The 27,897-nt window shown below is 45.6% G+C and overlaps 1 protein-coding gene across 1 annotated transcript; it reads right to left on the minus strand.

Annotated features, from left to right (window-relative positions):
* On the minus strand, positions 1–27,405 carry c13h9orf78 (chromosome 13 C9orf78 homolog). The gene is made up of 9 exons (XM_078226267.1): positions 27,222–27,405; positions 22,383–22,442; positions 17,147–17,198; positions 14,912–14,982; positions 12,937–13,017; positions 9,260–9,457; positions 5,588–5,724; positions 4,554–4,652; positions 1–1,171 (listed from the first exon to the last, which is right to left on the minus strand). Exons 1-9 carry the CDS (start codon positions 27,299–27,301, stop codon positions 1,080–1,082), a joined length of 870 nt encoding a protein of 289 aa, XP_078082393.1. The 5' UTR covers positions 27,302–27,405; the 3' UTR covers positions 1–1,079.
* Positions 27,406–27,897: the final 492 nt, after the last annotated feature.

Consider the following 27,897-nt stretch of genomic DNA (forward strand, 5'->3'; position numbering starts at 1 on the left):
TAAACAAAGATAAGAAATTTATTTCAGATACATTTACAGCATAAAGACATTTTTTAACATATAAACCAAAAGAACCAATTTGTAACATCCATCTATCCTGAAATTAATTTACATACAGAAATCACAGCAAGTTGAGAGACTGCATGTTCTATTAAGCAGTTTTGAGAGTGAGCAAGTTAAAAGATTCAAGACCAATATCAGGAGAGGGGATTACTTGCTTCTAGAACAGCAGTGTGTCACTGTGCATCATAAAACTACTGTGTGTGACACAACCCAATCTTTAAAATACTGTCAGAATTACATATTGGGGGCACTAAAGCTATCTCAGCTCTGCAGCACTGACAGTGGCCCTTTTTAACATCATCATCTGCCGCTGTCTATTCTTCCGGTTCAGCTTTTTGCAGGATTCAGAAGTGGAAATTCATATAAAGCATCATACTCTTGAACCAAAGGAGGGCAGCCAAGATAAAACTCTCACCTCACTTCTATTGTTCCCTCTTGCATCAGGATCCTTTTTTTGTTTAAATTAACAGTTATTTGGGATGTGGGACAAGTGCTGGAAAATGGGATTGGCGCGACGGTCAGTGGTAGTTATTGTCGGTGCAGGCTCGATGGGCCAAAGGGCCTTTTCTGCGCTGTACGACTCTATGGGTGGAATTTTCCAGCTGCGCTCCCCCCACCCCCCCCCAACCGGAAAATCCCACCCGAGGTCAACAGACCCTGCTACGATTCCCGTGGCGGGACGGGACGGGAAAATTCCGCCATGCTTTTTCCATGGCAGCCTGCGGTCCGCCATTCAGCTTGGATACAAAGCAACAAAACCAGTTGGAACAGGTGTGAAGCAGTGAACATTTCCTTGGGTTTACAGTGTGGTCTAATACTGCAGCAACCTTTCCGATCCTGCTCTGGCTGTACATTAGATAGAATGGTGTCGCTTCAGTCCTGAAAGCCCAACCACTGTTCATTTCCCCGCTTCCTACCCTCCCCCCCACCCCGAAACAGTTATCAGTCTTGTTTTTACACAAGGAATTTAGTTAGGATGCTGATGTTCACGTTTAAAAAAGATAGCGAGTTGCCCGTCAGTACCTCCTGCTCATTTTCTTGAACTTTTCGTAATGGTAATCATCTGTAGCCTTTTCGTTGGAAGGACGTTTGCGATTCGGAGGAGATTCTGCACAACATAGAAAGGGATTTTTTTTCTTAATAGGTTTGTCGCAATGGCTTCTTTAAAGCAGAAAATCATTAGAATTTAAACAGAGAACACAGCTAGCCCAGGATGGATCTTTTCAAGAAATGGAACAGAAGCACCAGTCGTTGACCAGTGACTTTTGAAGGACTCCCTCTCAACTGGGCGGCACTGCTGCCTCACAGCGCCAGGGACCCGGGTTCGATTCCAGCCTCGGTCTGTGTGGAGTCTGCACATTCTCCCCGTGTCTGTGTGGGATTCCTCCGGGTGTTCCGATTTCTTCCCACGGTCCAAAGATGTGCGGGTCAGGTTGATTGGCCACGCTAAATTGTCCTTTAGTGTCAGGGGGATTAGCAGGGTAATGCGTGGGGTCAAGGGGATAGGGCCTGGGTGGGAGTGTTGTCGGTGCAGGCTTGATGGGCCAAACGGCCTCCTTCTGCACCGTCGGGATTCTATGAACTTACTTCCCTGTGGAGTTTAACCATGAAGGATGAGGTTGTCCACTTTGGATTTGAGGAACACAGATAGGTTTTTTTTTCTTAATCGTGAGTGCTGAGGAACAACGGAGCTCAAAGAGGATTAAATGTCCAAGGCACAAATTGCTAAAAGCTCATTTTTCCCAGGGTAGAAATGTCAAATACTAGGGGACAGAGGGGACTGGGCGGCACGGTAGCACAGTGGTTAGCACTGCTGCTTCACAGCTCCAGGGACCTGGGTTCAATTCCCGGCTCGGGTCACTGTCTGTGTGGAGTTTGCACATTCTCCTCGTGTCTGCGTGGGTTTCCCCCGGGTGCTCCGGTTTCGGGTTAGGTTGATTGGCCAGGTTAAAAAAGAAATTGCCCCTTAAGAGTCCTGAGATGTGTAGGTTAGAGGGATTAGCGGGTAAAATATGTGGGGGTAGGGCCTGGGTGGGATTGTGGTCGGTGCAGACTCGATGGGCCGAATGGCCTCCTTCTGCACTGTACGGTTTCTATGATTTCTATGATAGGTTTAAGATAAAAGGGGGAAAGTTTAAAGGAAATGTGAGAAGCAGGTTTTTCACACAGAGGGTGGTTAAGTGCCTGGAATGCACTGCCAGAGGAGGTGATAGAAGCACATACTATAGCAACGTTTAAGAGGCATCTTGACAGATACATCAATAGGCAGCGAATAGAGGGATTCAGACCATTCACGGGCACGAGGTCATCAGTTTAGAAAGACATCATGTGTTGGCGCAAGCTTGATGGGCCGAAGGGCCTGTTCCTGTGCTGTATCTATTTGTTCTATATTTGTTCTAATGCACAAGTCATCAAAAGAGCTGATGGTATGTTGGCATTTATCTCAAGAAGGTAGGGGTATAAAGAAGAAGTGATACTTCTGTTGTGAAAGGTAAAGTCACCATTGTTCTGGATGACTATAGGCTGCTCTCCCCTTTGAGGGGGGACAGCTGATTTAATCTGAGGATCATCACACCTCAAGCAAGAGGCAAGGTTGAGAAGGTGGGGCCTTCACGCATAACCTCAGGGAACTGAACCTGCACTGTTGGTGTCGCTCTGCATCACGAACCAGCTGTCCAGCCAACTGAGCTAAACCGACCCCTTCTGTTGTGTTGACTTGGCCAGACCCCATCTGGATTACTGCGTTTTGTTTTTGGCACTGGACACCAGGAAGGAGTGGGTACAGCCCAGAAAGATACAGTATTCAAAGGGTTAAATTAGAAAGACAGGTCGCAGAAACTTGGCTTGGGTTTAGGATATTGAAGGGTGATGTAAAATAGGATCACAGAATCCCTACAGTACAGGAGGCGGCCATTCGGCCCATCGAGTCTGCACTGACTCTTCGACAGAGCATCCTACCCAAGCCCTATCCCTGTAACCCCACGTATTTACCCCATTAATCCCCCCCAACCCACACATCCTGGGACACTAAGGGGCAATTTAGCATGACCAATCCACCTATCTTTGTTTAAAATGATGGGAGTTCAATACAGAGCAACTATTTTCTTTGGCGGTTGGGGGGGTGGGGGGGAAGCGGTGGATGGGAGAAAGAGATCTGGAACAAGGGGGTTCAATCTTAAACAAGAGCGCAACCATTTAGGAGTGAAATCAGGAACTCCTGTTTCCACACAAAAAGATTGTCAGAAATCTGATCAGTGGCCGTTGGGTTAATTGAAATTTGACAGTGAGATTGATAGGTTTTACTTGGGAAAAGGGTTCAATTGCTAGGGATCAAAAGTGGATATAGAGTGTTGCACAGAGCAGCCAGGATCTGATGGAAGAGCAGAATAGGTTTGAGCAGCTGAATGGACTTCTGTCCTTCTCTGTTAACGCTACTCTAGACACTGCTACAAGAATGTGTGCCAGACCAGAGTAGGCTAACACGTGCTCAGATTTTCTCTTCTGTAAAAGCAACTGGCCTTCCCACGTGACCTCCGCTGGACAGCCGGACTCAGCCGGGGAACCTGTTGCGTGAGGAATTATCAATGGTCTGGATAACCACCGTCCTCTGAATTAACAATTTGTATTTATATAGCGCCTTTAAAGTAATGAAACGTCCCAAGGTGCTTCACGTGAGCATTCCAAAGTAAAATTATACACCGAGCCACGTAAGGTTATATTAGGACAGATGGTCAAAGGCTTGTTTGAAGAGGGAGGCTTTGAGGGGCTCTTAAAGGAAGAGACGGAGAGGTTGAGAGTTGGAGAGGTTTAGGGAGGGAATTCCAGAGCTTATGGCCTAGCAACTGAAGGGAGGGCCACCAATAGTGGAGCAATTAATGGTAGGGAATGCTCAAGAAACCAGGATTAGTTGAATAGAGATCACAGAATCCCTACAGTGCAGAAGGAGGCCATTCAGCCCATCAAGTCTGCACCGACCACGATCCCACCCAGGCCTTATTCCCGTGACCCCACATATTTACCCTGCTAATCCCCCTGACACTAAGGGGCAATTTAACATGGCCAATCCACCTAACCCACACATCTTTGGGACTGTGGAAGGAAACCGGAAGACTCGGAGGAAACCCACGCAGACACGGGGAGAATGTGCAAACTCCACACAGACAGAAACTCGAGGTTGTGAATCGAACCCGGGTCCCTGGCACCATGAGGCAGCAGTGTGCTAACCATGGTGCCACTCTGAAGAATGCACAGGCCGGAGGGGATTCCAGAGACAGGAGGTGACAAGGCCACGGAGGGATTCGGAAACAAAGAAAGAATTTTGAAAATCAGGATGTTGCTTGACCGGGAACAGGGAATGAAGTGGATTTGAAAGGAGAAAAATCACACATTTTAATCTGCAGGCAGCAGTTTAAATTTTTAAATTACTGTGCCAGGTGTGGGCCATTATCCTCCAAGGATTGACAATGAAATGCTGACATTGATCTACTCACGTTCAGGTTCTGGTTTATCAGTGTCTCCCACTCTCAGTGGCCGGGGTTTCGCTTCCTCTTTATTGCGTTTTGCAGGTGCGTGCAATTCTTCCCGGTAAACTACAAGAGACAACATGAAGCAATGGGAAACGTGGACCAAGGATCCTGCTGTAACTGAGCTCAAAGCCTTCTGAACTATTTCATATCAACTTTTAAAAAAAATATAATGCACTTAATGAGAAAAGTCATGCAGGATAAATAATCAAGAACAATCATTTTTTTTTTCCCCCCCCCAGCAAAGGAAACAATCCTCCGTCCCAAATTGTGCTCCCTGACTGGCTAGTCTCACAGTAAGAAGTCTCACAACACCAGGTTAAAGTCCAACAGGTTTATTTGGTAGCAAATACCATAAGCTTTCGGAGCGCTGCCCCTTCATCAGATGGAGTGAAAATCTGTTCTCCAACAGTGCACAGAGACACAGAAATCAAGTTACTGAATACTAATTAGAATGCAAATCTCTACAGCCAGCCAGGTCTTAAAGGTACAGATAATGTGGGTGGAGGGAACATTAAACACAGGTTAAAGAGATGTGTATTGTCTCCAGACAGAACAGCTAGTAAGATTCTGCAAGATCGGGGGAAGGCTGTGGGGGTTACCCCATGAAGGGGGCAGCGAAGGGGCAGCGCTCCGAAAGCTTATGGTATTTGCTACCAAATAAACCTGTTGGACTTTAACCTGGTGTTGTGAGACTTCGTACTGTGTTCACCCCAGTCCAACGCCGGCACCTCCACATCATGGCTAGTCTCACACAGTAAAAGGTCGGAGAGCATCCCGAGGGACTCGTTCATATTGGGAAGGAGGATTGTTGCACAGATACAAGATCTGAACCCAAAGCCGAAATGGACTGTCTCTCAGCATTTAAAATGCTGCGACTCTGCACTTGTTGCTTTTGTTTTGTTTTCGGACTATATCGAAGCTGCCTGGGTCACATGTACACAAGGGAACTCACACCATGAAATCGCAAAGGTCGATCGCGGAGATCCGTCAATACTTACACCGGTTGTGCTGAACATAGTTGACCGCGATGTTGGTGGGTACGAACGAAGTACCGTTATCCTTCTTCTTGTTGCGCTGTTCTGCCAGCAGCTGGGCTTTTGCCTCTTCAGTGCTGATAATATTCTTTATTTTTGCACTCAAAATTTAAAAAAAAATAAGAAATCAGCGTCAATATGAGAAAAAAATAAATTCAGGCAGCAAGTTATGGTCTGGGATGCATGTGCTGAAAGGGTAATGGAAGCAGACTAGAATCCCTACAGTGCAGAAGGAGACCATTCAGCCCATCGAGTCTGCACCGACCACAATCCCACTCTATCCCAGTAGCCCCACGTATTTACCCTGCTAGTCCCCCGACACTAAGGGGTAATTTAGCACGGCCAATCAACCTAATCTGAACATCTTTGGAGCGTGGGAGGAAATCGGAGCTCCCGGAGGAAACCCACGCAGACACGAGGAGAACGTGCAAACTTTGCACGGACAGCGACCCAAGCCGGGAATCGAACCCGGGTCTCTGGCACTGAGACAACAGTGCTAACCACTGTGCCACCCGTGGTCCATCGGGCCTGCACCGACAACAATCCCACCCAGACCCTATCCCCGCAATCCCTCATATTTACCCTGCTAATCCCCGTGGCACTAAGGGTCAATTTAGCATGGCCAATCAACCCAACCCGTACATATTGGGACTGTGGGAGGAAACTGGAGCATCTGGAGGAAACCCACGCAGACACGGGGAGAATGTGCAAACTCCACACAGACAGTGATCTGAGCCGGGAAGCGAATCCCGGGTACCTGACGCCGTGCGGCAGCAAGCTGGGAATCGAACCTGGGTCCCTGGCGCTGTGAGGCAGCATTGTTAACCACTGTGCCACCGTGATTGAGTGGTGACTTTCAATTGGGAACTTGATAATTATTTGAAGTGAAAACATTTGGGTGGATTTTGGGTCAAACTGGAAGGGCATGAGTGCACAAACAACCACTTCCTGTGCTGGTTTACACTCTGAAGTTGATGTAGACTGAAGCAGACATCTAACCTTGTCTGAGAATATGGAACTGAAAGTGGATAAGGAGTTTGAACAGTCTAATGGTAGTCTATTGGAATACCAGTGAAGTCTGAATATTAAATCTGAAGTAAGTATCTAACAAACAAAAAACCAAGCTGTCAGTCAGATAGTGACAGCAGCCTCGACAAACTGCAGGAAACAGAACTCACCACCAAAACTACAACACTTACTTCCTCAGTAAAATGCAGCGATAATTAGATTAAACAAGATAGTTGCATGACACCAATCCTGTGTGTTCAATCTGGATCAAAATCCTGGAACTCACTCCCTAACAGCTCTGTGGCAAAGAACAAAGAAGATTACAGCACAGGAACAGGCCCTTCGGCCCTCCAAGCCTGCACCGACCAAGCTGCCTGACTGAACTAAACCCCCTACCCTTCTGGGGACCATACCCCTCTATTCCCATCCTATTCATGTATTTGTCAAGACACCCCTTAAAAGTCACTATCGTATCTGCTTCCACTACCTCCCCCGGCAGCGAGTTCCAGGCACCCACCACCCTCTGTGTAAAAGATCTGCCTCGTACATCTCCTTTAAAACTTGCCCCTCGCACCTTAAACCTATGCCCCCTAGTAACTGACTCTTCCACCCCGAGGAAAAGCTTCTGATTATCCACTCTGTCCATGCCTCATAATCTTGTAGGCTTCTATCAGGTCGCCCCTCAACCTCCGTCGTTCCAGTGAGAACAAACCAAGTTTCTCCAACCTCTCCTCATAGCTAATGCCCTCCATACCAGGCAACATCCTGGTAAATCTTTTCTGTACCCTCTCCAATGCCTCCACATCCTTCTGGTAGTGTGACGACCAGAATTGAACACTACATTCCAAGCACGGCCTGAGTAAGGTTCTATAAAGCTGCAACATGACTTGCCAATTTTTAAATTCAATGCCCTAGCTGATGAAGGCAAGCATGCCGTATGCCTTCTTGACTACCTTCTCCACTTGCATTGCCACTTTCAGTGGCCTGTGTACCTGTACACCCAGATCTCTCTGCCTATCAATACTCTTAAGGGTTCTGCCATTTACTGTATATTTCCTTTCTGTATTAGAGCTTCCAAAATGCATTCCCTCACATTTGTACCTGAAGATCCTGTGTAATTGCAACAACACATCCCTGCTCCTGTACTCGAAACCTCTCGCAATGAAGGCCAACATGCCATTTACCGTCTTTACCATCTGCTGCACCTGCATGCTTACCTTCAGTGACTGATGCACAAGGACACCCAGGTCCCACTGCACACTCCCTCTCCCAATTTACAGCCATTCACATAGTAATCTGCCTTCTTGTTTTTGCTTCCAAAGTGAATAACCTCACATTTGTCCAAATTATACTGCATCTGCCATTGATTTGCCCACTCACTTAACCTATCCAGAACATGCTGAAGGATCTCTGCATCCTCGTCACAGTCCAACCACCTCCCACCCAACTTTGGTATCATCTGCAAACTTTGAGACATTACATTTTGTTCCCTCATCCAAATCATTAATATATATTGTGAATAGCTGGGGTCCCAGCACCAATCCCTGTGGCACCCACTAGTTACTGCCTGGTTATTTGAAAAGCACCCATTAATTCCTACTCTGTTTCCTTTCTGCCAACCTCTGCTGTCCATCTCAATACACTTCAAGAAGGTGGCACATCACCATCTTCTCCAGGGCAATTGGTGATGGGCAATAAATGGTGATGTTGCCATTGACAACCCACATCCCATTTACAAATAATAAAAAAGCACTGCAGTCAGTTATAGCAGATGTGATTGGCGGGGAATCATCTCCATACTGGCCATGTTTTGAGGCGTCACTGTATGCAGTCAATTAAATTCTACTAATACACAACCCTAACCCTTGGGTTAGCACTGCTGCCTCACAGTGCCAGGGACCCGGGTTCAATTCCCGGCTTGGGTCACTGTCTGTACGGAGTCTGCACGTTCTCCCCGTGTCTGCGTGGGTTTCCTCCGGGTGCTCCGGTTTCCTCCCAGTCTGAAAGACGTGCTGGTTAGGTGCATTGGCTGTGCTAAATTCTCCCTTAGTGTACCCGAACAGGCGCCGGAGTGTGGCGACTAGGGGGGTTTTCACAGTAACTTCACTGCACAGTTAATGTAAGCCTACTTGTGATACTAATAAATAAATTTAAACAGATCCTGTAATGATTGAAACAGACCCTCCAGATAATAAGTATTCTGAAACTGGGAGCATGGTGAATGGAGTTTTCAGTGGTATGACCAGTAGGGCGGCACGGTGGCACAGTGGTTAGTACTGCTGCCTCACAGTGCCAGGGAACCGGGTTCAATTCCCGGCCTCGTGTCACTATCTGTGTGGAGTCTGCATGTTCTCCCCGTGTCTGCGTGGGTTTCCTCCGGGTGCTCTGGTTTCCTCCCATACTCCAAAGATATGCGGGTTAGGTGGATTGGCCATGCTAAATTGCCCCATAGTGTCGGGGGGGGCCTAGCTAGCTAGGTAAGTGCATGGGGTTGTGGGGATAGGGCTTGGGTGGGATTGTGTCACTGCAGACTCGAAGGGCCGAATGGCCTCCTTCTGCACTGTAGGGATTCTATGAACCCTGTATACACTTCAATTTCTTCAACTGGTTAAAAAGATAAACACTTACTCAATGCCCAGGTCCACCTCAGGAATGCCACTGAGCATCTGATTGGATAACATTTCCTCAGTGCGTTTGGCAGACGAAACATTGATGCTATCGGGCAGCTCGTAGAGTTGGTCTTCTGGATTTTTGATCTTTGCCTTCTGTTCCTCGTTCTCCAGGATTCCCTTCCTCCTCTTCAGTTCTGTCTCGATGTACTTCATCCTGACAGGGAACAATGGGTCACTCTCCAATACGGATATGAATGAGGGCATTTGCTAAACAGAATAACGTGTCATAATCGGTCAACAGCTCCCAAGTTCCTCAGTGCCTTGTTACAGCTTCTGATGGGACACAAGGGGGAAACTAGTTTCCCCATCTGCCATAGACGTTCCATAAACGCAAGGAGACTAAATATCCGCCTGTGATATTTTTAACACCTTTGGAGAGGGTGCAGATATTTACTGGAGCAGTACCAGGGATGAAAGACATCAGTAATATGGAGAGACACAGGGAATCTGGGAGTGTTCCGTTTGGCAAGAAAAAGGATAAGGGAGAGATGGTGTTCAAAATTACAATCCATTTCAATTGAGTAATTAAGGAGAAGTTGTCAGAGGACTCAGGTTTAAGAATCAGAGGGGAATTGAGAATTGTGACGTAACGGTTTAACCTCAGGTTCAACCCTTTATTGAGTTTTTTTAAACTGCTTTTGTAAACTCTGCCGGCACACACATCTACTATCACTATCCCTTCCTGCCAGACACTGGTTATTAATAGCTTTATTGCTACCTTGATCTATTGCCTTGTCACTTTAACAGAGTGGTGAAGAAGGCATTCGGCATGCTTGGTTTCATCAGTCAGAACATTGAATACAGGAGTTGGGACGTCTTGTTGAAGTTGTACAAGACATTGGTAAGGCCACACTTGGAATACTGTGTGCAATTCTGGTCACCCTATTATAGAAAGGATATTATTAAACTAGAAAGAGTGCAGAAAAGATTTACTAGGATGCTACCGGGGCTTGATGGATTGAGTTATAAGGAGAGGCTGAATAGACTGGGACTTTTTTCTCTGGAGTGTAGGAGGTTGAGGGGTGACCTTATAGAGGTCTATAAAATAATGAGGGGCACAGATCAGCTAGATCGTCAATATATTTTCCCAAAGGTAGGGGAGTCTAAAACTAGAGGGCATAGGTTTAAGGTGAGAGGGGAGAGATACAAAAGTGGCCAGAGGGGCAATTTTTTCACAGAGGGTGGTGAGTGTCTGGAACAAGCTGCCAGAGGTAGTAGCAGAGGCAGGTACAATTTTATCTTTTAAAAAGCATTTAGATAGTTACATGGGTACGATGGGTATAGAGGGATATGGGCTAAATGCGGGCAATTGGGATTAGCTTTGGGGTTTTTAAAAAAAAAGGGCGGCATGGATAAGTTGGGCCGAAGGACCTGTTTCCATGCTGTAAACCTCTATGACTCTATGTAACAAATTGCGAGCTAGGATGCCTCGGCTGAAAAAGGGTAGTGGAAGCAGGTTCCATAGTAACTTTCTAATGGGAACTAGATAAATAATTGGAAACATTTGCAGGGCTATGTGGTGAGTGAGAGTAATTGGATAGATCTCTAAAGAGTTGGCATGGACACAAAGGACCGAACTGCCTCCTCTGATCTTAACAAGAATGATCCTTGGAGATTATTTTTCCCAAGTTTTCTTTTCTAGTTCCGAGTGTTTTATCCCTAACCCTTTGCTTCTCTCAAAAGAATTATGCAAAAGTCAGTGGTTATTGGTGCTGGTATTTTGTGAAAAAGCTCCAAAAACCACGTAAGCACTTTGACCAGATTACTGGCAATCAGTCCTGTTCCTGCACAAACAGCGTGTTGCGAAATTGGTTTTTGCAAAATTATAAAAACATTTTAAAATGCTAAGAGGTGGAAGTATTGCATTTATTTTCATTCATCCGTGGGACATGGGTGTCGCTGGCTGGCCAGCATTTATTGCCCATCCCTAGTTGTCCTTGTTCAGAGGACAGTTGAAAGTCAACCTCATTGCTGTGGCTCTGGAGTCACACGTAGGCCAGACCAGGTAAGGATGGCAGATTTCCTTCCCTAAAGGACATTAGTGAATCAGATGAATCAGAATTTTCCGACAATCGACAATGGTTTCATGGTCATCGTTAGACTTTTAATTCCAGATATTTTTCACTGAATTCAAATCTCACCATCTGCCTTGGTGGGATTCGAACCCGGGTCCCCAGAACATTAGCTGAGTTTCTGGATTAATAGTCTAGTGATAAGACCACTAGGCCATCGCCTCCCACGGTCCCTTTAAAAAGGTAGTGTTTTTGCTGTGTAGAGCGTTACAAAATACCAGGTGCATATGGTGCCAGTACACAGACTGAAATATTGTATCAAAGGCCAAACAGCACGGTGGCCTTGGTAACAGGCTTCAGGCATTTGAATGCTTGGATTTTGCCGAGTTTAAATTAGACACTTAGCTACCAGCAATCTATTAGATTTAAAATTGGTGTTTTGGTAACCTGAGAACCAATCATATTGTGGGAAATAATGATACGTCATCGGGGGTATAAGAGATGGGGGCAGTGAGACAAACTGGGAGAGCACCTGCCACCGCTCACAGCTTTCAGAGAGAGAACTGCTGGCTCTCATGGCCTCATTGATGTCTTAAAAGAAAGCCTCATCTCGATATTGAAGACAGCAAAGATGACAGAATATTTCAGAAGACGAGAAACCTGGTTGTAATTTAGAGAATGACTAAAAATTCTAATTTTTTGTTAATAAGTGGGAATTGTATTTGTCTAAATAGCATTCCATTAGAATAGTGTTTTATTGGGTTTGTTAATAGTTTAGTTAACCTGTTCACTGTTAGTTAGATAAATAAATTGTTACTTGTTCACTTGAGAGAGTGTCTCAGGTAGTTAATTTGACTTAACCACTAAAAGTTGCTGAAGAGCAGATCGCACTATTTCTCTCACACTTTTATGTACCTGTTATGAGGTGCTCCTCTTTGAGTGGTTAGATGTTAGTTCTCAGAGAGGGGATCAACCTCCGCTTCATAACAAGCGTCACACAAAATTAATTTAGATCTGATCAGATTGGAACTTGATATGCAAAACTATCGAGGAATCAAAACTTACTTTGATCAAGGGCAGCTGCACTAAAACACTCCAACTAGCGGTAACACAGAAAAAGTATTGCAGATGTTTTAAATCAAATACAAACAGGAAATGGTGGGAACACTCAGCAGGTATGGCAGCATCAGTGGAGATTGAAACATAGTTAACGTTTCAGGCTGACAACGTTTCGACAGGACTTTCTGATCAAGGATCACTGACCCTGAAACATTAACTGTTTTTCTCTCGCCACAGATGCTGCTCGAGCCACTAGGTGTTTCCAGCACTTTCTCCTTCAACTCCAAATAGGGAGTTGGAACAGTTCGATTTTTCCGGAAACAGATGAACCGCGTACTAGAGAGGATTCAGGGTGACAATGCTCGATCCAGAGGTGGTCTCTGGCTAACAAAAGAAGGCAAGGGTTGTCTGCCCGGCATCTGTGTGAGCACGACAGATCACGAGGTAAAGCAAGACAGTGCACACAATGCAAACTTGACATTGCGTGTACTGGTTCAATAAAACAAGGAGAAAACAAAAATAAGTTCATTCTCCCTTCTCACTACACAACGTCGAGACATACATGTCGGCGTCTTCATCGCGTCGGTTTGTCTCCACCGAAAACGATGTCCCCAGGTTCAAGTCCGTGTCTTCCTCTTCGATCCTGGAAGAAGAGAAAACATGTTCAATTCTCCGCTCAGCCAGCCTTGCTTTCAGTTGGTGAAAGAGGGAGGGAGGAAAATCTTTGCAATGTGCATTTTTATTTTCATCTTGGGTGCGTTTCAAGGCAGCACGGAGGCACAGTGGTTAGCACTGCTGCCTCACAGTGCCAGAAACTCGGGTTCAATTGGGTCACTGTCAGTGTGGAGTCTGCATGTTCTCCCCGTGTCAGCGTGGGTTTCCTCCGAGTGCTCCGTTTTCCTCCCACAGTCCGAAAGACATGCTGATAAGTTGCATTGGCCGTGCTAAATTCTCCCTCAGTGTCACCCGAACAGGCACTAGAGTGTGGCGACTAGGGCATTTTCACAATGACTTCATTGCAGTGTTAATGTAAGCCTACTTGTGACGCTAATAAACAAACTTTAAACGGAAGCATCATAAAACATTTGTGACAGCCATTTTATTCCTCACGATTTGCATTCCCCTCACTTTTCCTTATCTCATGGGTCAATGACTGACAGGCAAAAAACAAACAGAATAAGAGAATTAACATGTTCTTCAACACCGCGGAAACAATGGGAATGCACATAAATTGAACATCATGAAACGTATATGGAATCATAGAATCCTACAGTGCAGAGGGAGGCCATTCAGCCCATCGAGTCTGCACCGACCACAGTCCCACCCAGGCCCTATCCCCATAACTCCATGCATTTACCTCAGCTGGTCCCCAACACTAAGGGTCAATTTAGCGTGGCCAATCCACGTAACCCACACACCTTTGGACTGTGGAAGGAAACCAGAGCCCTGGAGGAAACCCACGCTGACACGGGGAGAATGTGCAAACTCCACACCGACAGTGACCCAAGCCGGGAATTGAACTCGGGTCCCTGGCACAGTGAGGCAGCAGGGCTAACCACTGTGCCACCCTGTTGCCCCGTATATAGCTACATGGCTGCCATTTTGTCCTCTTCAAAGTATAAATTCTGCTTTAAGTTAAGCCTGAAGGAGAACTCACTTAAAGAGCTGGTCAAATTCAATTAAATAATTAAATGAACTAGAAATGGTAAATCTTTGCTGTGTTTCTGATTCCCCACTGTGGTGAGAAATTCTTCTAGGTGGCCTGATTAATTTAAAGACTAAATCTTTTCATTGAACATTGCATTTCACAAAGGCAAAAAAAAGTTTATTCAGTTCAATGAAATTCTTCAATTAAACTAGTTTTATTAAAACATTGAAATGTTAGAATCAAAAACATTACAAATTAAAAATATTCAGACAAATATACAATTAAGACAAGACAAATTTGTTGTGGCCGAAAGGAAGACCTCTGATTTCACCTACACAGCAAATTAGCTATGAGGCATTCTCAAAAGATCTTAGGTTTCGTGCCAAAAAAGCAGAATGGTTATAGTTTTTAAATCAGATTATATAGCCCAGCACATAATTAAAAGCAATTTCATTCATTCACTGATCTGTCAATCTAACAATGGCACGCCCTTCAATCAATTATAGTTTGACACCTTCAAATATTGATCTGTCAGTCGTCTGTCCCTTTTACGGAAGTTCTCTCCCAAAAATGGCTCCTTATGGTTCAGCATTTCTCTAACCAGTTTAAAACGGCTCTAATACCAAATGAAGGCGCCTTTATCTTTTGGCATTATCCTTCAGCCTGGGTAATTTACTTTGTTGCATAATTTGTGCCTGACTTGCGCTGATATCTTTCATGAACACATCTTTCATTTTACTGACATGTTACAAATTCATTTCTGAGAGACATTATTAAGATGTTACTTAAATATTTTGTATTATTCTCAAACCACATATTAAAACATTAGCTGCTAATTATCCTCATGTTGGGTATTTTAGAATGAATCAGAATTCTCAACGACACCCACCTCTCTCGCTTTTTGTCCTTTATCATCTTCATGTCAATCATCCCGCCTGTCTTCAGTTTAAAAGGATCATCCTGCGCACAACAAAAAATATGTTGCAAGTTTTTAAGCATATTTCCAAACGAATACAATATCTCGCACATTTTTTTTAAAAAAAGATAGAAAAATCAATGATGTTCCTTAAATATCAGGACGGGATTTTAAAAAGTGGACAAGTTCCCAGCTCAGTGACACATTGCTCCAAACACGCAGTGACTCAATGCCGTGTTCTTCAGAAGGACACCTGAAGCACTTTGGAAGACGGAGGCGATTTCACACTGGTGGAAATGGAATGTAATTTTGGCGGGGGGAACTAAAGGCATTGGTTGGAGGATTACGCTTCGGGGAGTCTTGAGGTAAAAGAGTTCAAAAAAGGCAAAGCGGCTATGAAAGCCATCCATCCTTTCTCTGTTTTTGCATACTAGTCATCCGTGAGCTCAGTAGAAACCCTCATTAGCAGCTGTTAAACTTTGGGCACGCTTTTCACCAGCTGTACAAGCAAGTAAGCACGATGTTGGGGTGAAGCACGACTGTGAGCAAACCCCCATCCATCCCCTCCGGAATACCTCAGCCATACCGGCCTGGCCAACACTACTGGACCAACCGCAGTAAACAAGAGCGCTCGCTTCAAATTACTTATTTTTCAAAAGCCCCACCTCTGCTGCTCACCTGGAGTGACTAACACGTGCACACAAATAACAGCGGGCGCCATTACCCTCACCATTACTTTGACAGCAAATTATGACCCAATAACTTTAAAAAAGGAATTGGGTAAATAATTGAAGTGAATTTTTTCAGGGGTGGGACTAATTGGATAGCTCATTCAAAGAGCATGTCAGAGGCAGAATGGGTCACCTTCTGTGGTGAATGATTCCTTGATAAAACAGAAAGCAGTGTGGTCTAGCATCTTCAATGGCAATGACTAGACCATGAGTTATCTGTTAGGCTCGAATATTAGGTGAAGGCCCATGTTCTGAATATATATGTCTCTTGACCTCTCTGTTGTCAGATTGCTTATCCTAACATCCCATACTGGACGAACAGAAATGTCCTCCAATTAAATATTGGAAAGAATGAATTGTCCACAATCCCTGTTTTAAACTCCATTCCCTCGCAACTGACTCCATTCATCTCCGTGGCAACTGTCTGAGGTCGAACGAGACTGTTTACAACCTTGACCCATAGAAATTAGAAGCAGTAGACCATTTGATCCTTCGAGTCTATGCCACCATTCACCTTGATCATGATTGATCATCGAATTCAATATTCTGATCCCCCCTTCCTCCCATATCCCTTTAGCCCCAAGAGCTATATCTAATTCCTTCTTGAAATCACACAACGTTTTGGCCTCAACTACATTCTGTGGGAGTGAATTCCACACATTCACCACCCTCTGGGTGAAGAAATTTCTCCTCATCTCAGTTCTAAAAGGTTTACCCCCTTATCCTCAAACTGTGACCCCCCCTAGTTCTGGAATCCCCCACCATTGGGAACATTCTTTCTGAATCTACCCTGTCTAACCCTATTAGAATTTTATAAGTTTCTATGAGATTCCCTCTCACTCTTCTAAACTCCAGTGAATATAATCCTAAAATAAGCTTCTGGCCACACGTCCACACCACTAATATCACCAATTTCCACCTCCCTAACAATGGACCTCGTCTCTGCCTCAGCTCATCTGCTGCTGAAACCCTCACCCATTCCTTTGCACCCTCTAGGCTTGATTATTCTAATGCAGTACACCTTTTGTAAATTTGAGGTCATCCAAAACTCTGTTACCCATGTCCCTTAACTTGCACTAAGTCTCATTCACCCATTACCCCGGTGTTCACTGATCAATGCTTGGTCCCAGTACAGCAGGGCTTGGTTTCCAAATCCCTCCGTTAGCCCGAGTGCTCCCTATACCTGTAATCTTCTCCAGCTCTGCAATACCTGCATTCATCTCAGTCTGGCCTCTTGGATAATCCCCAATTTAAATTGTTCCATCATTTAGTCTGCAGCTGCTTCCACTCTGAACGACTCTATCTTTCTTCCTTCAAAGCACTCCTATAAAATCTATCTCTTTCTCACCATCAAATTTTGCTGCATGACGCTAGTGTGTAGGGTTTGAGGATGTTTGATTCAGGGCGCTATATAAATGCAAGTTTTTGTTGTTGCTGCTGCACTGAAATTCACACATTATGACACGAAACAACTTACCACAGTTGATGTTTCTTCCGGTACTTGCTCTCCAACCAGCAGGGCGGCAGCACTGTAACCAACAACACAATGGGAAGTGACTCAAGGTATTCCCTTTTTGCTTGGTGCATCCTTTAATGACACAGTGGAGGCTCATTGTCCACGTTGGCATCACTGAAGATTTTAAATCTCGTCTCCTGAATGACCAACCCGAAGCTCCAATTGTTATTACATTTAAACCTTCCTTTGCTGCAATTTTAAGCTGCATCGCACCTCTCTATTCTAATACTAGCTCCTACCGTTCAGTTCTTTTAGAACAATGACATTTCAAACAGAGAGGTCATTAAATATCCTGCATATTTGTTTTAAATTAATTGATGGAAAGCTGGCTCGACTAACATTGCCCATCCCTAATTGTCCTCAAGGTGATGGTGGTGAGGTGCCTTCTCAAATACAACTGAATGACATGAGGGCAGCACGGTGGCACAGTGGTTAGCACTGCTGCTTCACAGCGCCAGGGACCTGGGTTCGATTCCCGGCTTGGGTCACTGTCTGTGTGGAGTTTGCAAGTTCTCCCCGTGTCTGCGTGGGTTTCCTCCGGGTGCTCCGGTTTCCTCCCACATTCTGAAAGACGTGCTGGTTAGGGTGCATTGACCTGAACAGGCGCCGGAGTGTGGCGACTAGGGAAATTTCACAGTAACTTCATTGCAGTGTCAATGTAAGCCTTACTTGTGACTAATAAATAAACTTTAGAGTCCCTACAATGCAGAAGGAGGCCATTCGCCTCATTGAGTCTGCACTGACCACAATCCCACCCAGGCCCTATCCCCTTGACACCACGTATTTATCCTGCTAACCCCCTTGACACTATGGGGCAAGTTAGCATAGCGAATCAACCTAACTCACACATCTTTGGACTGTGGGAGGAAACCGGAGTACCCAGAGGAAACCCACGCAGACACGGGAGAACGTGCAAACTTTACACAGGCAGTGACCCAAGGTCAGAATTGAACCTGGGTCCCTGGTGCTGCGAGGCAGCAGGGCAAACCACTGTGCCTCCCACCTACAAGACATGATTGGCAGTTAAGAGTCAACTGTGGGCCTGGAGTCACGTATAGTCCAGACCAGGTAAGGACAGCAGATTCCCTTCTCTAAAGGATGTGTTGATAGTAGCGCAATTAATATCTAGATATTTTCTAATGTTCCTGTAGAATGTTTAAAATTTCAGCTTTATTCAACAGGCAGTTGGTGTGTTTGGAAAACATTTAGTTCAAGGGTTGTAAAAGCAAGTTAATCACTCATTTACTTTGATAGAGCAAATAGACTTTTGTTTACACAAAAGATAACTTGAGAAGTTGATTGACAGGGTTATGTGATAGTGTGGCTAATGTGCAGAGTTGGGTCTGTAGTAGGGAAAAGCTGGGCAGTTGCTGTTGAAGTCAGAGGCATGTGCAGAATTCTCTCTCTCTGAAAGCTTCAAGACTGTTAACAGAATTTATAGCAAGTATGCCTGGGTTTGCTAACTATATTGATTTAAAAATGGTTTTGATCCAAGCGCGAATGGTGCTTATTTGGAACTGGAACAGTCATTAGCTAGAAAGCAAAGTTGCTTCCTTTCATTTTTAAATATTGCACAACTGTTAATGGTTGAACTGCTTCATTTGTTGGAGTTATATTTAACCTGCGCTATTAAATAAAGTAAAGACCCATACTTTGTCAGTGGAATCATTCCTGGAGAGAAATATCCTAGCCCAAATTTGTGCCAAAAAGAGAAAAAATTGTTGGGGTCTAGTCTGGTTTCCTTTGGCTTCTGATCCTGGACCCTAACAAGGTCGTCAATGTATCAGATGGGTTTGGACAATAATTGGTAGTTTCATGGTCACCATTACCGATATTAGCTTTTTATTCAGGATTTATTTAATTACCCGAGTTTAACTTCCCCAGATGCTGTGCTGCATTTGAACTCTTGGATCTGGAACATTAGTCCAGGCCTCTGGGTTATTTGTCAGTGACATAACTACGATACTACTGAAACCCATAAGCCATAATATATCACAACCACTGCTTTACTTCACATGACACACCCTCCAAAAAAAAGTGGTATGTTAGTTTGTATTCATGAAGGAGAAGTCTTGCCTAAGTCATTAATGTTTATGATTTCATAGAATCCCTACAGTACAGAAGGAGGCCATTCGGCCCTTCGAGCCTGCACCAACAACAATCCCACCCTATCCCCGTAACCTCACATATTTACCCTGCTAATCTCCCTGAAACCAGAGTCAATTTACCATGGCCAATCAACCTAACCTGCACATCTTTGGAATGTGGAAGGAAACCGGAGCACCCGAAGGAAACCCATGCAGACGCAGGGAGAACGTGCCACACAGTGACCCAAGCCAGGAATCGAACCCAGGTCCATGGTGCTGTGAGGCAGCAGTGCTAACCACTGTGCCGTCGTCTATCCAGACACTCCTGTGGGAGATCAACATCCTGGGGATTCTTCCTGTCGGGGAACACTTCAGCAATCAAGGGCATTCAGCCTCTGATCTTCGGGTGAGCATTCTCCAAGGCAGCCTTCACGACACACGACAACGCAGAATTGCCGAGCAGAAACTGATAGCCAAGTTCCGCACACGAGGACAGCCTCAACCGGGATCTTGGGTTCATGTCACACTATCTATAACCCCACGACTTGCCTGGGCTTGCAAAATCTCACTAACTGTCCTGGCTTGAGACAGTTCACACTTCTTTAACCTGTGATTAAACCTCTCTCCACTCGCATTGTCTGCACCTGTAAAGGCTTGATTACCTGTTAAGACTCAGATTCCATCCATTATCTTGTAATTGAGTTTATGTCTATATATGCCCTGTTTGTGAACCCAACTCCCATTCACCTGACGAAGGAGCAGCGCTCCGAAAGCTCGTGCTACCAAGTAAACCTGTTGGACTTTAACCTGGTGTTGTGAGACTTCTTACTGTGCCCCACCCCAGTCCAATGCCGGCATTTCCACATCTTGGGGTTTACCACTTACCAGAAACTAAGCTGGAGCAGCCACAAAGAACAATACAGCACAGGAACAGGCCCTTCGGCCCTCCAAGCCCACGCCGCTCCCTGGTCCAAACTAGACCATTCTTTTGTATCCCTCCATTCCCACTCCGTTCATGGCTATCTAGGTAAGTCTGAAACGTTCCCAGTGTGTCCGCCTCCACCACCTTGCCCGGCAGCGCATTCCAGGCCCCCACCACCCTCTATGTAAAATACGTCCTTCAGATATCCGTGCTAAACCTCCCCCCCTCACCTTGAACCTATGACCCCTCGTGAACGTCACCACCGACCTGGGGAAAAGCTTCCCACCGTCCACCCTATCTATGCCTTTCATAATTTTATACACCTCTATTAGGTCACCCCTCATCCTCCGTCTTTCCAGTGAGAACAACCCCAGTTTACCCAATCTCTCCTCATAACTAAGCCCTTCCATACCAGGCAGCATCCTGGTAAACCTCCTCTGGGACTACTGGGATACTAAATACTACTGACTACTAAATACTGGGACTACGAGAGCAGGCGAGAGGTTAGGAATTCTGCAGTATGTAACTCACCTCCTGACTTCGCAAAGCCTGTGTCCATCATCTACAAGGCACAAGTCAGGAGTGTGATGGAACACATTCCACTTGCCTAAATGGGTGCAGCTCCAACAACACCGAAGAAGCTCGACACCATCCAAGACAAAGCAGCTTGCTTGTTTGGCAATACATCCAGAAATGTTCAGTCCCATCAGCACCAACAGAATGGCAGCAGTATGTATCATCTACAAGCAGCACTGCAGGAACACATCAAGGCACCTTCCAAACCCATGTCTGTTCCCATCTAGAAGTCCCAAGAAAATTCAGAAACAAGATGCCTTTCTGAAACAAAGACTCTTCTGGTTTCTGGATGGCTGCTTCAGATTTCACAGCTCCTCTCAGCACAGAGTTGCTCTCAGGACATCACCCCCCCCCACAATATAACTCGCACAACATCTTTACTTAAATATCCTTTCTCCCTTACACCTTCCATTCCATTGTCCTCAGCACCGGTTTGAAAACGATTTTTCCAAAATATAAAAATCTTTCATGTTTTCTTTTGGCCTCCATTTTCAACTCAAATAAAAATTGAGTAACCTTCCATTGTTTACTTATGAAACTTCTGTAAGTTGTAAAAGTCTCCTACTCCCCTTTGGAATTTAGCAGCAGACAAAGCCAAGTCCCGATCTATCTCTTAGTGCAAGTGTCTAAACCCAACCTACTTTTATAAGTTCACTTCGCCATGGCCTCTTATTACAAAGATGTGGAGATGCCGGCGTTGGACTGGGGTGGGCACAGTAAGAAGTCTCGAGTTTTCGGAGCACTGCTCCTTCATCAGGTCAGGACCTGATACCAAATAAACCTGTTGGACTTTAACCTGATGTTGTGAGACTTCTTACTGTATCTTATTACAAATGCATGCATTTAGCACTTTTACCCCATTTATCTCTCAACTCTCCCAGACAAGTTGTCTCTATTCCCCTTTCCCCGGCTTCTTTAAAATCAATCATGCGCGCACACATAATAACAGAGAAAATACTAAAAAAATCCATCCTCACATCTCCTGGCTACACACAGGTCCATTGCATTCAGAATCACATTACTAAAGGCACTGCTCAGTTCCCCCACTCACCACATTGTATTCAAACCTTGCAATCACACACTTCTCATGCACTTAAAAACGTTGGCCCTCTCAGAATATGGCCATTTGTTTTGGATTCTAGTCACCTTCCCAATCCTCATTTTGTCAAATGTGCTCACATTATGGTCATTCGTACCCAAAGCCTCACACATCTTTGGGTTCAGACCAGAAAGGAACTCTGTTGGCACTAACGCAACATGCTAATGTGGCTCTTTTGAAAGGTATTTTCTCCCATTACGTTAAGACATGGGTTCACAGAAATTCTGAGTTGTAACAGCGGGCTGTGGAGGCCAAGTCATTGAGTGTCTTTAAGACAGAGATAGATAGGTTCTTGATCAATAAGGGGATCATGGGTTATGGGGAGAAGACAGGAGAATGGGGATGAGAATCATATCAGCCATTAGTGAATGGCAGAACAGACTCGATAGGCCGAATGGCCTAACCCTGCTCCTATGTCTTATGGCATGTGCACATTGTACCTACAGTTCAACTGTTACTTTGACATAAAATGTCTGTGGTGGGTACAGGCCCCGCCCATTGGTTTGCACCTACCTCACTCCATTTTGTCTTCTCCTCAGACTCTGAATTTCTTTCAGTTCATCCAGTTTTGACCTTCAGAAACAAGATTACCATTGGTAACTCGGAAAAAAATGTATTCTACAAAAACTTCAGAGGTATAGAAAATGCAAATAAAAGATATTTATCCTGCTTGCATGCCTAACAACAAACTGGCAAGCTCAAGGCTTTAGAAATCATAGAAACCCTACAGTGCAGAAGGAGGCCATTCAGCCCATCGAGTCTGCACCGACCACAATCCCACCCAGGCCCTACCCCTACCCCCACATATTTACCCACTAATCCCTCTAACCTATGCATCTCAGGACTCTAAGGGGCAATTTTTAACCTGGCCAATCAACCTAACCCGCACATCTTTGGACTGTGGGAGGAAACCGGAGCACCCGGAGGAAACCCACGCAGACACGAGGAGAATGTGCAAACTCCACACAGTGACCTGAGCCGGGAATCGAATCCAGGACCCTGGAGCTGTGAAGCAGCAGTGCTAACCACTGTGCTACCGTGCCGCCCCGTGTGGCACTGAATTTAACTTGGGATATCAGGTAAGACAGAGAGAGGACGTATCCCCTTTTCTTCTTACTCTGCCGCTTTGCGTTCGGCTCACGTCCAACCCTCGTTGCCCCTCGCGATGCTTTGCCCTTATATTGTGGCTTGTTGTCTTCTTGTCCCCTGAAGTTTTTCCATTTTTATTCATGTTAGTCTTTTTTTGTGCAGCGTGGTGGACAGACAGAATAAAATAACTGACAGTCACTATAACTTGGCTTGTTTCTAACAACGAATCAGTGATTAAAGCAGTCGGGGTAATCCTCTGGTCACACTGATTCATTTGCAGCCTTACTACACTGCATCTGCACACAACGCAAAATACCAAACTCGTCATCATATCAGTGTTACCACTAGAGGACAGTATAACTATATTTCAAAACAGTTTATAAACAAACTTTGCTCCACCGTGCCGACTTGCAACAGTCCTTTAGCAACCTGACCTAAATTAGGATTGTCTGATTAGCAAAATTGATCCGCATCACCTTCCTTACTTTACTTTTAATGTTAAAATGAGTTAAGTTTATTTATTAGTCACAAGTAAGGCTTACATTAACACTGCAATGAAGTTACTGTGAAATTCCCCAAGTCGCCACACTCTGGCACCTGTTCGGGTCAATGCACCTAACCAGCACGTCTTTCAGACTGTGGAGCACCCGGAGGAAACCCACGCAGACACAGGGAGAGCATACAAACTCCACACAGACAGTGACCCAAGCTGAGAATTGAACCCGGGTCCCTGGCGTTGTGAGGCAGCAATGCTAAACACTGTGCCGCATACAACAATTTGGGGCAAGTTTTAATGTCAATTTAGGCCTACTGTATGATTTGAGAGTTTGAATCCAGTTCACTAATATTCTTTCAGAGAGGAAACCTTACATCATAGTCAGAGGCTATTTCCTATGGATAGTCAGAGGCTATTCCCTATGGATAGTCAGAGGCTATTTCCTATGGATAGTCAGAGGCTATTTCCTATGGATAGTCAGAGGCTATTCCCTATGGATAGTCAGAGGCTATTTCCTATGGATAGTCAGAGGCTATTCCCTATGGATAGTCAGAGGCTATTCCCTATGGATAGTCAGAGGCTATTCCCTATGGATAGTCAGAGGCTATTCCCTATGGATAGTCAGAGGCTATTCCCTATGGATAGTCAGAGGCTATTCCCTATGGATAGTCAGAGGCTATTCCCTATGGATAGTCAGAGGCTATTCCCTATGGATAGTCAGAGGCCATTTCCCATGGATAGTCAGAGGCCATTTCCCAGGGTGGAAGTGTCAATTACAAGGAGGCACAGGTTCAAGGTGAGAGGGGGAAAAGTTTGAGAGAGAAATGCGGGGGAAGTTTTTCCAGAGTGGTGGGTGCCTGGAACGCGTTGCCAGAGGAGGTGGTGGTAGAAAGCACATTAGCAACATTCAAGGCATTGATAGACACATGAACTGGAGACAAACAGAATGATTGAAACCATGGGCAGTGGAAGACACAAATAACATGCCAAAAATTGATGACAGGAAGGCGATGGCAGGTGAGAACCTCGAAACGATCATTATCACTAAAGAGGTAATGTTGGGCAAGCTAATGGGGCTAAAGGTAGACAAGTCTCCAGGCCCTGATGGAATGCATCCCAGGGTACTAAATGAGATGGCGGGGGAAATAGCAAGTGCACTCGTGGTAATTTACCAAAATTCACTGAACTCTTGGACGGTTCGGGCAGATTTGAAAACAGCAAATGTGACGCCACTGTTTGAAAAAGGAGGTGGACAAAAGGCAGGGAACTATAGGCCGGTTAGCTTAACTTCTGTACTGGGGAAAATGCTGGAAGAAATAGCAAGACATCTGGATAGAAATTGTCCCATTGGGAAGGTACAGCATGAGTTCGTGAAAGGTCATGTTTAACTAATTTACTGGAATTCTTCGAGGACATTATGAGCACGGTAGAAATGGGGAACCTGTGGATGTGTAGTATCTGGATTTCTAGAAGGCATTCGACAAGGTGCCACACAAAAGGCTGCTGCATAAGATAAAGTTGGACAGTGTTACAGGTAATGTATTAGCATGGATAGAGGATTGGTTAACTAACAGAAATCAAAGAGTGAGGGTAAATGGGTGTTTTTCTGGTTGGCGATCAGTGACTAGTGGTGTGCCTCAGGGATCAGTGTTGGGACTGCAATTGTTTACAATTTACATAGATGATTTGGAGTTGGGGACCAAGTATAGTGTGTTAAAGTTCGCAGATTACACTAAGATGAGTGTTAGAGCAAAGTGTGCAGAGGACACAAAATCTGCAAAGGGACACAGATAGTCTAAGTGAGTGGGCGAGGGTCTCCAGATGGAGTACAATGTTGGTAAATGTGAGGCCATCCATTTTGGTAGGAACAGCAGCAAAATGGACTATTATTTAAATGATAAAAAGTTGCAGCATGCTGCTGTGCAGAGGGACCTGGGTGTCCTTGTGCATGAATCGCAAAAAGTTGGTTTGCAGGTACTGCAGGTAATTAAGGCGGCAAATGGAATTTTGTCCTTCATTGGTAGAGGAATGGAGTCTAAAAACAGTGAGGTTATGTTGCAGCTGTATAAGGTGCTGGTGAGGCGACACCTGCAGTACTGTGTATAGTTCTGGTCTCCTTACTTGAGAAAGGACATACCGGCACTGGAGGGGGCGCAGAGGAGATTCACTAGGTTGATTCTGGAGTTGAGAGGGTTGGCTTATGAGCAGAGACTGAGTAGACTGGGGCTATACTCATTGGAATTCAGAAGAATGGAGGAGGGATCTTATAAAAACATATAAAATTATGAAGGGAATAGATGAGATAGAAGCAGGAAGCTTGTTTCCACTGGCGGGTGAAACTAGAACTAGGGGGGCATGGCCTCAAAATAAGGGGGAGCAGATTTAGGACTGAGCTGAGGAGGGACCTCTTCACCCAAAAAGGGTTGCGAGTCTGTGGAATTCCCTGCCCAGTGAAGCAGTTGAGGCTACCTCATTGAATGTTTTTAAGGCAAAGATAGATACATTTTTGAACAGTAAAGGAATTAAGGGTTATGGTGAGCGGGCGGGTAAGTGGAGCGGAGTCCACGAAAAGATCAGCCATCATCTTATTGAATGGCGGAGCAGGCTCGAGGGACCAGACAGCCTACTCCTGCTCCTAGTTCTTATGTTCTAGACCTTATGTTCTGAAACCGTTGGAGTGAAGGGTTGAATGGGCAGCACGGTGGTGCAGTGGTTAGCACTGCTGCCTCACAGTGCCAGGGACCCAGGTGCGATTCCCTGCCTTGGATCACTGTCTGTGCGGAGTCTGTAACCATGGATCAGGGCTGTATCGTTTCCCTTTTTATACTTCATGACATTGGTCAGGCTGTAGATAAATTTAAGATGGAATTTAAAAGGGTAGCACAGTGGTTAGTACTGCTACCTCACAGCGCCCAGGGACCCGGGTTCGATTCCTGGCTTGGGTCACTGTCTGTGTGGAGTTTGCACATTCTCCTCATGTCTGCGTGGGTTTCCTCCTGGTGCTCCGGATTCCTCCCACAGTCCAAAAGACATGCTGGTTATGTGCACTGGCCATGCTAAATTCTTCCTCAGTGTCCCCGAACAGGCGCTGGAGTGTGGAAATGAGGGGATTTTCACAATAACTTCATTGCATTGTTGTCGGTGTACTCGATGGACCAAATGACCTCCTTCTGCACTGGAGGGGGTGCAGAGGAGATTCACTAGGTTGATTCTGGAGTTGAGAGGGTTGGCTTATGAGGAGAGACTGAGTAGACTGGGGCTATACTCATTGGAATTCAGTGGGCTGCTCTCAGGGGGAGGGGAGAGGGCCTAGCCTGCCCACTGAAGCCTCAGCTCTCACCTGACCTCCACCACCCTCTGCAACATAACCTCACTGTTTTTAGACTCCATTCCTCTACCAATGAAGGACAAAATTCCATTTGATTCTATGATGTCGCACAGCACCAGGACCCGAGTTTGATTCCCGACTTGGGTCACTGTCTGTGCAGAATTTGCACATTCTCCCCGTGCCTGCGTGGGTGTCATCCCACAGTCTGAAAGACGTGCTGGTTAGGGTGCATTGGCCGTGCTAGATTCTCCCTCATTGTACCCGAACAGGCGCCGGAGTGTGGCAACTAGGGGAATTTCACAGTAACTTCATTGCAGTGTTAATGTAAGCCTTACTTGTGACACTAATAAATAAACTTTAACTGTTGTGTGCTCCTGAGTGGGCTGCTCTCAGGGGAGGGGAGAGGGCCTAGCCTGCCCACTGAAGCCTCGGCTCTCACCTGACCTCCACCACCCTCTGCTCATCCTCCTCGTCCGACTCCTCCTCTCGCCTCCTCCGGTAACTTTTCCCCGCCGGCATTTCCAGCTGGGCGCCTCCTCCTTCGAGGACAATAACACTCCGAGCAAAAACTCTGACCGACTCGCTCCACCCCCAACTCCCGAGTTTGGCTGCGCACGGACAGCGGGGGGAAGGTTCTGGGGGACGGACACAAAGGTACTTCCGGTCCCTCCGCCGGCTTCCGGTCGCTCCTGGACTACATCGCCCACAATGCAAAGGGAGGGAACTGATCATGTGACCCACTCCCAGGGTGTTGTAATTCAATGGTCTGGTATTTGCTACCAAATAAACCTGTTGGACTTTAACCTGGTGTTGTGAGACTTCTTTCTTGTTGTAATTCAACACAGACAATACAATGGACCATTGGAAGCCACAGTTTGAAGTTTCAGTTTATTTATTAATCACAAGTAGGCTTACATTAACACTGCAATGAAGTTACTGTGAAAATCCCCGAGTTGCCACACTCCGGCGCCTGTTCGGGTACACTGAGGGAGAATCTAGCATGGTCAATGCACCCTAGCCAGCACGTCTTTCAGACTGGGATGACACCCACGCAGGCATGGGGAGAACGTGCAAAGTTCTGCACAGACATTGACCCAAGTCGGGAATCAAACCCG

The sequence above is a fragment of the Mustelus asterias genome, chromosome 13 (genome assembly GCF_964213995.1).
Source record: "Mustelus asterias chromosome 13, sMusAst1.hap1.1, whole genome shotgun sequence".
NCBI classification, from domain to species: Eukaryota; Metazoa; Chordata; class Chondrichthyes; order Carcharhiniformes; family Triakidae; genus Mustelus; species Mustelus asterias.